This window comes from Gouania willdenowi, chromosome 18 (assembly GCF_900634775.1).
Source record: "Gouania willdenowi chromosome 18, fGouWil2.1, whole genome shotgun sequence".
Lineage (NCBI taxonomy): Eukaryota > Metazoa > Chordata > Actinopteri > Blenniiformes > Gobiesocidae > Gouania > Gouania willdenowi.
This window is the reverse complement of record NC_041061.1, coordinates 18,010,515-18,023,914: the sequence shown is the minus strand read 5'-3', so window position 1 is coordinate 18,023,914 and position 13,400 is coordinate 18,010,515. Positions and strand designations below refer to the sequence as shown.

Sequence of the window (13,400 nt, the reverse complement as noted above, 5' to 3'; positions counted from 1 at the left end):
AGTCTGAAGCAGGAGAACAAAATCTGACCATTCTTGGAAATTTCAGGCCTGAGAGAAATAAGCAAACATTTAACATTGTTCATCCCAGGAGTTTTTTGAATACTTATTTTGTTTAGAACCGTTTGTATTTTATTGCTGTAAAAAATGTCACAGTACCATACTATTAAAAGTAAGTAAAAATCACACCTAATAAAGACTTTTTTTAAACACATATTATGGAGGATTATGAGTGAGGTCATACTATACAGTATGACCTCACTTATCAAATCTGTAATTATGTAACGTCATTTGCAGCATATAGGACACTATTTTTTCCTTTAAAGTAGAGGGTGTGGCCAATGTGACGGTGTGCTTTATGTGTGGATTTTTCAGTCACACACGTGTCCAGTGAAAGCGGGTGTTAGGAGACAGAATATGACTGACAGTTCCCCACAGCGGAATGAATTAACTGTAACAGCCACTACACATCACGGTGAACTGAACGTTCAATAATGAGCTTCGGATAAAGTGCGGAAAGTGAAAGCACTCACAGCTTTAATAACTCAGGACGGAGGAATCATGGTTCGTAGGATCGTGGAGGGAAATTGCGTGGGAGCGAGTGACAGCAGAAGTCATTCATCTGTTGAATATTTGTTTTTATTTACATATTTATATATAAATTAAGATTGCTGATTGTTTACATGAAATAAAATCCCGGTAATAAATGGAAGTTTGTGGAGCAGTGCTGGCTCGTATACATTTACGGTGGGAAAAGCTTATAAAAAGTACATCAAGTTTTAAAATGTAAGATATCTCAGCCTGTTTTTAATAGTAGTTAATAATAAATGGCATAACGTTGTAAAATCACTGCATTAAGTTTGTTCAGGAGTGATCACACACAGGACTCTGAGCCTGACAGCTGATGTGACACGCACACGCACAAGCACACGCACACGCACATGCACACACACAAAGGGAGAAAGAAAAAGAGAGAGAGCGAGCCCTGAAATACTCCGGATAAAGTAAAAAACAGTCGATTTACGATAGAAATAAACAATAAACAGCATAAAGTTGGCAAACAACCACGTTAAATTTGTTCAGCAGGAGGTGTGTATCAGCCTGGTTCCAGTAAAAAGTGATCATAAAAAGCTGTAAATGTACTGATATGCAGACGTGGGGCAGTGAGGAGGAGACTTTATTTGGAGATATAAACTCGTCCATTGAAACTGATCAAAATCCACAGAAACCTCTGTTAACAGGAGTACAGCAGCCCGCCTACCTGCCCGTTCTGATTGGCCGAGTCGTTTCAAGGTAAGGCTGGGCGATATATCGATTTTATCTATTAAGTCGAATTTAACGTTTAGGGGGATTTCTTTTTAATGAAAATCGATTTTCTCTTTAACTTCCACGACCGACGCTCCCCTTGGGCTTCCGTAGTTAAGAGTGGGATCAGCCACCCCGCCTTTTCCTTACAGCTACACAGACATCATGGCCGTGAACAGGGAAGAGCTCGTTCAAAAGAAAGGCACAGTTACATCCGTTGTTTGGAATTGGTTCGCGTTTTCAGTGTCAGACGCAGAACAAATAACGCCACATTGCAAAGTGTGCTTAAAAGCTATTGCTACCAAAGGTAGCAGCACTACAAACTTGTTCCAGCATCTTAAACAGAAGCATGCAGCCGAGTGGGAGGTATGTGCCTCTCAACGAAACGAACAAGACCGCAGTTCAAACAAGCCCGCTAAAAAACAAACTACAGTCTTGGAAAGTTTTTCGAACTGTATCCCCTATGACAAGAAAGGGCCCCGGTGGAAAGCAATCACAGATGCAGTGGCGAAATATATTGCAGGAGGTATGGTACCCATATACACAGTGGAAAAGCCGTGGTTTATTAGCATGCTAAAAGTTGTCGACCCCAGGTATGCGCTACCAAGCCGCAAATATTTTGCCGAAGTTGCATTGCCTCTCCTGTACAACAGTACTCGTGAAAAGATCGCTAGAGAGCTGGAGGGGGTGTCGTTTTACTCCGCCACAACGGACCTGTGGTCCAGTCGAACGATGCAGCCCTATATGAGTTTGACGGTGCATTTTATTGACAACTGGACTCTGCGAAGCGTCTGCCTTCAAACAGCCTACTTTCCCGAGGACCATAAAGGTGAAACAATTGCGCACGGGCTAAAAGATGCACTGAGCTCCTGGAATCTTGATGAAAAACGACTCACCTGTATGACAACGGACAGCGGCACCAACATCATAAAAGCTCTGAGAGTCAACGAGTGGCCCGACCTCCAATGCTTTGGACATAAACTGCACAATGCAATAGGTAAGAGTCTAATGGCTATGCATTCAAATGATGTTTGTTTTTTTACATACATGATCAGAACAGCTCAATTAATGCATTCTCTGATGCATGAATTATTCAACATTTTACTCCTAAAGACATGTACAGTTATGCTTTTGTTTATTTTCACTATTATTGGACTTTTTATTTTATTTATCTAGCTTCATCTATTTTATGAAAATATGAATAAAATGGCATGTTCTCCTAGCTTTTTATTATAAAATCCTTTAAAAATATTGCTGCATAATTTTCTTTTCCTGGTTTTCCTGTCCTGATATATTAGATTTTAAACTATCTACTTTTCAGTGAGTGGGCAGTGTATTGAATGACTCACTAATGTCCAGTGAAGTGGTTAATTTGCTAATTTACCATCCTGACCCATGCAGATACTGGAAAACAGCCTTTAGGTGGACACTAGTGGACACTATGCATTAAAGGGTTAATGCAATTTTATGAAATAAAAAATTAATCATAATGGTGTGTATGTGTGTGTGTGTCCACGTGTGTGGGTACGCCTTCAGTGTGCATTAAGAACGTGGAAATGTGAAAAAGACTTGTTTTGACAATGCTGTGTTTTCTTTCTTTCTTTATTATACAGAGAATGGTGTGAAGGACCCGCGAATCGATCGTGCCATTGGAGTTTGTAAAAAGGCAGTTGCTGCCTTTTCCTATAGTTGGATAAAAAGAAGAGAGATGGGTGAAGTACAGGCTGAGCTTGGTCTACCCACTCATCAGCTGGTAACAGAGTCCCCGACAAGATGGGGTTCACGTCAAAAAATGATTGAGAGATTTCTTGAACAGGAGAAGGCCATAGTTCGTGTCCTGGGGTCCGACAAGAAAAGCCGTCATCTTGTGCCCACTTGGCAAGATATTGAGGTTTTAGAGTCTGTAAATAAAGCTGTCAAACCACTCCAAGAATTTACAGACGCCCTGTCCGGGGAGGCTTATGTCAGTGTCTCCTACATTAAACCGGTGCTGCATTTGTTCAAAACAAATCTCCTACAGCCAGTGGAGGAGGACACTGAACTCACTAAGACAATAAAAATAAACATAATGCGGTACCTTGATGACAAATACAGTGACCCTGTGAAGAATGAACTTTTGGATATGTCCTCACTGATGGACCCCAGGTTCCGTACCACCTACATTGACCCAGACAAGGTGGAACAGGTCAAGAAAAGAGCCGTCACTGAGCTGATGTCTCTGCCTGCTGAGAAAATCAAACCACAGCAGCCTGGTCCTGCTGTGCATGTGTGCCAAAGAGAAGCACAGTCTCCACCCAATAAGAAAATGGCTTTAGCTGCTTTCTTCAAGAAGAAAGTGCCAGAACCAGAGCCATCTTCTCACCAATCAGAGGCACTGAAAGTAGAGACAGAACTGGCCACCTACCTACTGACCCCTGAGGTAGACCCAGACACTGAACCACTTCCGTGGTGGAAGTGTCACGAACCAAACTTCCCAAGGCTCAGTAATCTGGCCAAAAAATACTTGTCTGTCCCTGCAACAAGTGCCCCATCAGAGAGGCTTTTCAGTGTGGGAGGGGGCATTGTTACATGTAACCGGGCATGCCTCAAGCCAGAGGTAGTAGACAGGCTTGTCTTCCTGGCTAAAAATGCATAAATGAAGAACGAAACTAAAGTAATGGATGCAGATTTTTTATTTTGTTTACAATTTCAGGGATTCAGGAAAACTGTTTAAAGTTTTGTTTGCACTTTATGAATACAACTGCTGTTTTTGTATTCTAATTTAGTCATTTTTGCTACATTTATTTGACCAAAAAGGGACACACAATTTTATTTATATTCTAAGTTATTTTGAAGGTGCATTGTGTCATTGTACGTGAAGTTATTAGAAAACTGATAAGCTGCATTTTCACTCTTTCCAATGGCAGGGCCTGCTATGTCGTTTACAAGCATGTTTTAAGGCTTGTTTCCTGTTGCAAGGGGAAATGTAGATTAAACTGCATAACGGAAAATCAGAACAAAATAAAGAGCACATTTGTTTTGAGCAATTTCTTTGTCAGTTGTAGTTTGTTTTTAAATAGAAAAAAATTAATCGATTAAAATTGAAAATCGGGTTTGGTATGGAAAAATCGGAGATTTTTTTTTAAAGCCATATCGCCCAGCCCTATTTCAAGGGCACCCGCATCAGCCAATAGGGTGCAGCCTATGTCACAGTGCGGCCTTTACGTGAATTGCCAAATTATTGAAATGCAGCCAATACAGCGGTGTGTTCAATAGCCTGGAAAGAAAGGTATGTATGGACACATTAAGCTCCCACTCATGATCCAGACCTCCAGCTGTTGCCATGCCAAATAAATAAACTGCTTATTTTTCATTCCGTCATATCGTAAAGAACAAAAAGTACTTACAACTAAAGAATAATTAAACCAGAGACTGACCAAGATATCAACACTGACAGAACCAGGTGAGGTTTACGTGACAATGACTTAGCAAGCATTCTGTGCACTAGCACACCTTACATAGTACAGGGGAGGTAATCAGTAGATTGGGTACACACACCTCGGTAGAGACATGAGGGAGGAGGAGAGGAAACTTAACACCTACTCACAAAAGTTGGCAAGATTGGGAGTATATTACGACATAAAGATACTCTGACTCACAGACAGAGAAAGACAGATCAACAGACTGACTAAATATTAACTCAAGATCTAAATCAACATAAACCCACTGAAAAAGAACCACAACAAATTTACCAGGCATTCCCAGCCAGAGGAATAATCATACTGTGTTAGTCATGAAGCCTCCTGTTGGAAGTTCTTTCCCAAAATACCTCCCTCAAGAATCATTGCCAGTCAATCCTCATTAAATGGTTGAAAAGTGGTTATTCTTTCAGATTTTCCTCAATGTAACTGCATCTCACCTTATCTTTAAGAACAGTGGTGTAATCCTTATTATGTCATTTGACCTCGTCTTCTCCTGTGGCCGGAGCCCTCGTTGCCTCTTCACATTTCCTGGCACAAAGTCCAACCTCAAATAACAAATGCTTAAATCAAACTTTGCTCATCTCTGTCAGCTGAGTTTTGCTCTGTGTTCTGATGAGCAAAAACTGAAACTAAAAAAAACAGGAAAAATCATGGACTCCAGGGGTTTCACAAAGCACAGACGAAATGATTTCCTCAATCTTAAAATATTTGACTTTTCTCATACTATTTACTCATTGAGTGCAATTCACGTCTATAGACATGAATTGGTCTAGTAACGAGGAGTGTCATTCACGTCTATAAACGTGAATTGTGTTTTTGGGGGTTGCTAGGAGACAGTGTGACAAAGCTCTCCGGTGAATATCTAACTTGTACCATGATGTACTGACCAACTGGTGACATGCAGGTGGCAGCAGCGCAACTTTGGATGAGAGATCATCCATAATGGGCAGAGCTCAGAGGGAGAGGAAAGGAGTTTATGAGACAGAAATTGGCGCTACGAGAGTTGATAATGAAGCTCACAGCAGCTCACACTAGACCAGAGCATGTGTGGAACCTAAGTGGACTATTGAGAGTGCCGCGATGATGAGAGAAAATGATAAAAAAAAAAAACAGGTCAAGCGCTGATACTCGGCATGTCCGGGATGAGGAGGAAATTGCATGTGTGGAGAATGACGGTAGTCAAAACTCTCTTATTATTAATTACAGCGTGTGCGATTTCACTGGGTTAATTCTATGGGACAATAACATGATAAATGTGTTTGTTGTTTTTTTTTTACTCATTTTCATATTTTTTGGTTTAATGCATTTTTCTGTAATGTATGTTTTTTGTAATCAATATGTGTATTTTTGTATCTTTCTGTTGCGTTTTTGTATAATTATAGTTTTTTGTTGCCATTGGAGTGTGATTCTGTTGTCATTTTGTGTATTTTTTTATATAAATATTTAGTTTTGTGTATCGAGTCATTTTTATGTTTTTGTTGTTTGGTGTATTTTTCTGTAATGCATGTTTTTTGGAGTCATTGTGTGTGTTTTTTTATCTTTCAGTTGTCTTTTTGTAAATTTTTTGTGTAAGTGTTTTTGGTTGCCATTATAGAGTGATTCTGGAGTCAATTTGTGTACTTTTTGTGTAAAAATTGTTTAGTTTGTTTTATTTTACTCATTTAGTATATTTTTATTATAAATAAATAAATACCTTGTGTGTGTGTTCCCGGGAAATGTTTGAGACGCTGATAACCAAACTCCATAGACATTGTAGCGCCAATAAGAAAAGTAACAAAACAGCACAAAACAAAACGTACAGCTCCAAACTACATGAGTGAGTAAGTATATGAAAGTATTATCTACAATTCGGATGTCTTTTTTTAAAAGCAAAAATCTTTTTTTACCTTTGAACCGAGTGGTCAGAGCTTAGCTTCCATGCACGGCACCACAAAGAATCTGCAGTTTTCCAGATGGAGAATTGAACGGGTTGGTAAACGTGTCTGTAAAAGACTCACCAGTGGCTGATGGTTTCAAATGATCTATTCAGAGAGCTCCCGTGTTTCAGTCTAAACTATCTTCTTTTCTAACGCTCGTGTGTTTACAGTCTGTGTCTGCTTTGCTGTGTTCGCAGCGATTGGCTCTGGCCGCACACGTGACTCTTGCATGGGTGAGGAGCTGTGCAGTGAAATAGATATAGATGGTGCACTAGCACCCCCTCACACTCTGAGGTCAAAAGCTGAATAGGTTTCATTTCGGGGCCGTCCAGAAGTGAAATAAAATGAAATTAAACATTTTGAAATGACCAAATTACTCCAAAATAACAGATACACAAACTCGGGCTATTTGGAACCCGTTGACTAAGATTCAGGTCGAACTCGCACCGCGTCGGGGAGATATTTGCCCCACACACACCACGCTCACACACACACGTTCCTTGCTTTTTAGTTAGATACATAAAACAGGAATGTTTCTAGAAGATAAAAGATGATGTTACTCGATTTAATAACTTTTCATATAAACAAAAAAACTAAGATTATGAACATTGATGGCACATTCAATGTTCAAACAGTTGATAGGGATTGAATCTATAGGAAAAATGTTCTGTTCCTGCATTCCAAAAAAAAACATGTGTTTAATGTTCCTTTGGCGGGAAAGAGGAATAAAAGCCCTGACTGAAGAGGCATCAAATGTGAAAGGTCACCTGTGGAGAGCAGTTTTGGAAGTAGGAGAGGAGTTTGAATCCACAACTTGTGAAAGTCTGTTAAGAGTGAAAAAATACATATTCGTGACTTTATTGTGGAGTTAAAGTTCAGAAATCATGAATCTCTTCACAGAATCCCTACATCTGAGGTATTGGCTGACGTGCGTCTTGATAGGAAATGTGAAAAATCTTTGATTAGGGGCGTTGGGAGCTGCACATGCACAGAGTTGTGAAAGGTGACCTGCAGAGAGCAGCTTTGGAAGTAGGAGAGGAGTTTGAATCCACAACTGGTGAAAGTCTGAAAAATCTTTGATTATGGGCGTTGGGAGCTGCACATGCACAGAGTTGGAGATAGATAACGACAAACACAAAGACAGACAGGGATCCCACAGTGACAGACACAGATGGGGATTCACACACAATGATCATTCACACACACACACCTGAGACCAGATGTTCTCATCCACCTCCTTAAGTTTATCAGACACATTACCTCAGCCTAACTGAGCAGGAAGAACAACAAACAACTAATACATGGTTGAGGCTGGTAGCAGGACACATTGGTGGATATGTAGTCACACTTGGTCTCTGGCTTTACGTAAACACAACTCGATGAACCCTCTAAGTAGACAAGAATCAGCTCTTAATAGACGCACACAGCCATAACCATCACAGCAGCAGAAAGCAGTCAACAAGCAGCTGTTCCATCAATGCTTCTCTACATAGACAGCTGAGAGAAGACGCAGAGCATAGAGTGCTGGTTTGTGACAAATCAAACCACTGAAGTATCACAACCTACTATTTGTAGTGAAACACTAAATTTAGATTGTAATAGCTGGCTTACAACCCATAGAAGGCAGTCACTTTACAATTTTTACAACAAAATGTCAAGTCAAATTACTATAAATAAAATGTAAAGAGTGTGACTAAGATCAATCAACAACACTATTTCATACAGAATTACATTTGGGGGTTTAGTTGTTCTTTAAGTAGACATTTAACCTCCAAGTCTCTGACACCACACACTTCACTAACTTGACAAATATAACCTAAAATGGTAAAAAAAAATAAAAACCTCATTGCTTTCAGTAGGTAAAGCTGCTGTTGTGGTTTTAACAGGATGTACATATGCATGCACTGTTTCTAAGAGACCCTCAAATATCTAAAAATAGATCTACTAAATAACATCAAATGGATTAAAATGTTTAATACCTTCATTATGTCTCAGTACTTTCTGCTAAACGAGGAGCTCAAACTACATAGAGTTTAGAAAGACACAACCCAATGGGAGATAGAGAGAGATATCAGGCTTTCCTCAATAAATATGTTTTTTAAATGTTTTACTTGTTTGGCTAAAAGGTGGATCAAAAATTGTGTTTTTCATTCGCGACTGAAAAAACTGAACCAATTCAATCATGAACACAATCACCCTCAGCTGTGTGTGTTTCTTAGTGACTAATGTGTATTTACAGTGATTTCCATCCAGATGTTGAATATCAAAGTCTTGTATCAGTGGATGCAGTGAATCTGCTCATGTACAGAACCTGCTGACATCAAAGCTACCAGTGAACATGTGATGATGTTTCCTTAGTTGGGCGTGCAGTGTCACTTCAGTCCGACCAATCAAGTGTAATCCTTGTTCTTAAGAGCGGCTTCAGTTCCTGTCAACCCCAGAATTCCAGCACCATGACTTGTGCACACTTTGTCCTCTCTCTGATCTGTTTGCTCAGCATCGGTGAGTTTTCTTTCTGACACTTTAACTTTATACTCTTCACTTTGTAGAGACTCAGACTTTTCTTTAGCTGTGAATGATGGTGTGTTTGTTTTTCTCCATGTTTCAGCTCAAGTTTCCTCGTCTCTGCATCAGGAGAGACGTTTGATTTCAGTTCATGTTGGTGACAGTGTAACTCTGCAGTGTTTATATCAGGAGGATCAATTATCCACGTTCTTCTGGTACAAACAGTCTCTGAGGCAGGAACCAAAAATCATATCTATCCATTTTTCATTTGACAGAAAAGGAACTTTTCACGATGAGTTTAAGGACAGACGCTTTACATTGAAGAATGAAAAATACAGTTTAATCTTAACAATGTACGACGTCCAAGTTTCTGACTCAGCTACTTACTACTGTGCTAAATCTATGCATAGTTATAGCTTGGAGTTTTCAGAGGGAACCACTGTTTTTGTAAAAGACCAAAATTCTTTCATTATCGCTTTGGTCCAACAATCAGACTCTGAGACAATCCATCCAGGAGACTCAGTGACTCTAAAGTGCACAGCATCCACTGGGAGCTGTGGTGGAGAACCCAGTGTTTACTGGTTCAAGAACGCTGAGGAACATCATCCAAGTCTCATCTACACCCAAAGTGACAACAGTGATCAGTGTGAGAGGAAAACCAATAAAACACACACCTGTGTCTACAACCTGTCATTGAACAACCTGGATCAGTCTAATGCTGGAACCTACTACTGTGCAGTTACTGTGTGTGGACGCATCGTGTTTGGAAATGGAACCAAACTGGAGCTCAAAGGTAAGAAGTGCTGCAACAGGTCAAACTGTTTGATGATTGGTTACATAAAGAACATATTTATAGTTAAAGTCTCTCACAGGGACTTAAATAAAACACCAGAATATAAATGCAACTTTATTGTGCAACTTTGTTCATAATTATTCATGTACATATAATTTTACATTTGAGGAAGTTCTGGTATCAGGTGAGGCTACTGTTACAGGTATTGTGTATGCACGGAAAATTTTAAATCATAGTTGCATTTGTGGATTTTATTGCGGTGGATACAAATATTCATGTGGATACAAATTCGACACAATTTACTATCAAATTTAGGTCACAAAGTCACAGTAAACACATTTGGTGATGCTTCATGCGCTGCAGCCATGAAAGGAAATAAAACTCTGGCACTTTTGTCCATCTCGGTTCTCCCTTTGACTCAATCCACTGTAGAAACAACTCTCGTATCACTCCACAAAAAGTTGAAACACAGCAATGTTGATGAGAAAAGACCAGGACTGAGGTTTAGGCGGACCAATCACAGCGTTTATGTTCCACGTCGCCTCAACGCGTAATCAGGATTTTTGCCTTTAGCTCTGAGAGAGTGGGCGTGTATGTTCACAAAGGCATGTGAGCGGCTGCTTCGCTGGGCCTCTCAGGCTACGTCATGAAATGGGCGTCACTCACACTGGGAAAGGCGGTGCTCCAGAGGAACCGTGCTTTTCAACTTCCGGGTTGAAAGAAAACAAGTAATATTTCTTAATAAATTAGTATTTTGCAAAATGTTAAATAATTACCATATGTTACTGTAGTTGACTTTGGAAGGTTAAAAATAGTGATATGATATAGGTCCTTTAAAATGGGGCACCAGATGAAAGCTAGTCTCTTTTGGCTAACTCTGGCTGTTTATTAATTTTTAAAATGTCCCTTTTAAATTCAAATTCAATAGTTTGAGTTTCTAAAGGCTTGAACACATAAATGTATTGACTTCACACCACGCACAAACACTTATTGCTGTCAATCTGCTAAACAGCAAAATAACATCAGCAATCCATCAAATTAATTTGCCTCAAATAAATGTGCAATTAAAAGTTCTGGAGGAAGGTCCAAAATTTTGGAAATAAATGAAAATATGTCACATTAGCACTCTCAATGTGATTTACTAAACCTGCAAAAGAAGTATTTCCTTCATTCCTCTAACTGTATATCTGTTACACCCGCAAAGCATCCAGCATTGTGTGTGAACCCACCCACCCATCACACAGACTCTTCAGCCTCCTGCCTTCTGGGAGACGGTACCAGAGCCTCTGAACCAGCTCTACCAGACTAATGAACAGTTGACTTGACCTTGATGTTATTGTGATGATTTCATCAGTTGTTCTTCTTGCTTTCCCCAAAACATTGACTTTCTCAGAAATCATCTCATGAGACGCACAAACAGCATGCTAACACAGCCCTGATTACTGTTTTTAGACCCAAAACTTTGATGTGACACAGAACTGAACCTCCTCTGTCTGTCTCTCTGCAGATGGTTCTAAGTATTCGGTCTTGGAATATAGCCTGGGTGGAGCTTTGATAGTCACCTCCATTATATCAATAATTTTAATATTTTTACTGTACAAGATGCTTAAAACCAACAGCAGCAGATCCTCAGGTACGCTACTTAAACTACTTTCACTTTGGATTCTGTATGTTTGGCATTTTAGTGATAAACATTTTCTCTTTCCCACAACTTTCCAGCTCTTCCAGCTCCAGACACAGAGGTAGGTTTTACCTGCTGAGCATGTTTTTCAGTAACTCACATTAAATGACGAAAACACTTTTCTGATCTGAAATCTTCTTATTGTTAACAGGGAATCAACCAAAGCTCAGACAATCTGACTTATGCAACTCCGATCGTTTCTTCATTCACCAGATCTCAAACACGGAGGCAAAAGGAATGTGTTTACTCCCATGTAAAGATGTAGAAACAACCAAATGTAAAGCATTTTGTAGTCATACCTAAAAATATCCATCCCTAGAGGTTTTTAGAATATATAGTTTGTTTCATATTTTATTGTTGTAAAAGTTTTATCATACAAAGTTAAAATGGCACCAAATAAAGACTTTTCTTTGATCATAGACTACTGTGTTTATGTTTGTGTGTGGATCTAGATATAGTATGATCTCAACCAACAAACAGCCAACTAATACACGGTTGGTGCTGGCACCGTAACAAGTACTTGTACAGATGGATGTGCAGTCACACTTGGTCTCTGGCTGTATGTAATCACATAACTTGATTAACCTTCTTATTTAACCAGAATAAGCTCTTTATAGAGACCATAACATTACAGCAGAAAGCAGTCCACAAGCAGCTGTTCATAATCAGAATATACTTAAACTTTGAGTTGACGGAGCATTAAGTGTGTTTTATGTTTCTGTGTCACGTCAACACTATAGTTACGTGTATCCCTCCATTAATACAGACCACACAGCCGCATCGATAGCATCTGGTTTCGTATGGCAATACATTTGTGTCACAATTCTGCTGTCAGCACACGTCTGAACTTTATCTCGATTGTACATGGTACGCATTATGAAATTCTCTTGATGGGATTGAAATTAAACCAGCGTGCAAAAGAAGTGTTTCACACCGCCCGGTTTCACAAAGAACTAGTGTTGTGTTCAAGACCACACTATCCGAGACCAGAATGCACCGAGACCAAGACAAGACCAAGACTTTCGGGAGCCGAGACCGAGTCAAGACCAAGACCGAGACAAGCCGAGACCAACACCAAGACCATAAACATTTTTTTTTTTTTTTTTAAATCTATTAATAAATAAAATTATGACAAGGTTCAACAGTTAAATAACATTTTATTATTTTATTTATTTATTTATTCAGTTCATTTCCGACATGGTTACATACATTTTTTTTTTTTTTTTGTACATGCCGAAAAAGGAGACGAGAGAAGCAGTTTGCTTATCTGGGTCCCGTCCCCTGTTTTACCATCGCAAATTTACATGGGTTTACATGTCTCTCTGGTCAAACATTCTTGAGTTGTTCTGAACAGTCCTTTTTTGTGTATTCTCATCTGTAGTCAGTGTTGTCTTGTTTTTATTCCTCCTCCTCTCTATCGTTGTTCGTGTTGGCCTTGTTCCCTGCCAGACGTTGTTAGCATTCCTCCAGTTCAAGAATAGTTCCTCTTTCGAAGGTGTTTGGAAGGTTTTTCCCTTTTCATCCATAATGTCACCACTCGGGAATGTCTCTTTTGGACACACAAGTTTGCAGCTTGTTTTGTCTCTACATCAAGGTTAATCCAGCTGTTGTTAGTTCTATTGGCAGTGTTGTATTTTCCACTGTTAGATTTAACTTGTATAAACACATTATTATATCTTAGTTCATAAGCAAGGTAGTAATTTCATTGTACAGGAAAACGTGTTTCTAACTGCACATATGAC

General features: G+C 39.4%; 1 protein-coding gene across 1 annotated transcript; it reads left to right on the top strand.

Moving 5' to 3' along the window:
* The first annotated feature begins 8,955 nt into the window (after window positions 1–8,955).
* LOC114480849 (immunoglobulin kappa light chain-like) lies at window positions 8,956–11,923 on the top strand. Its single transcript, XM_028475273.1, has 5 exons — window positions 8,956–9,181; window positions 9,288–9,977; window positions 11,485–11,610; window positions 11,697–11,719; window positions 11,810–11,923. Exons 1-5 carry the CDS (start codon window positions 9,133–9,135, stop codon window positions 11,921–11,923), a joined length of 1,002 nt encoding a protein of 333 aa, XP_028331074.1. The 5' UTR covers window positions 8,956–9,132.
* Window positions 11,924–13,400: the final 1,477 nt, after the last annotated feature.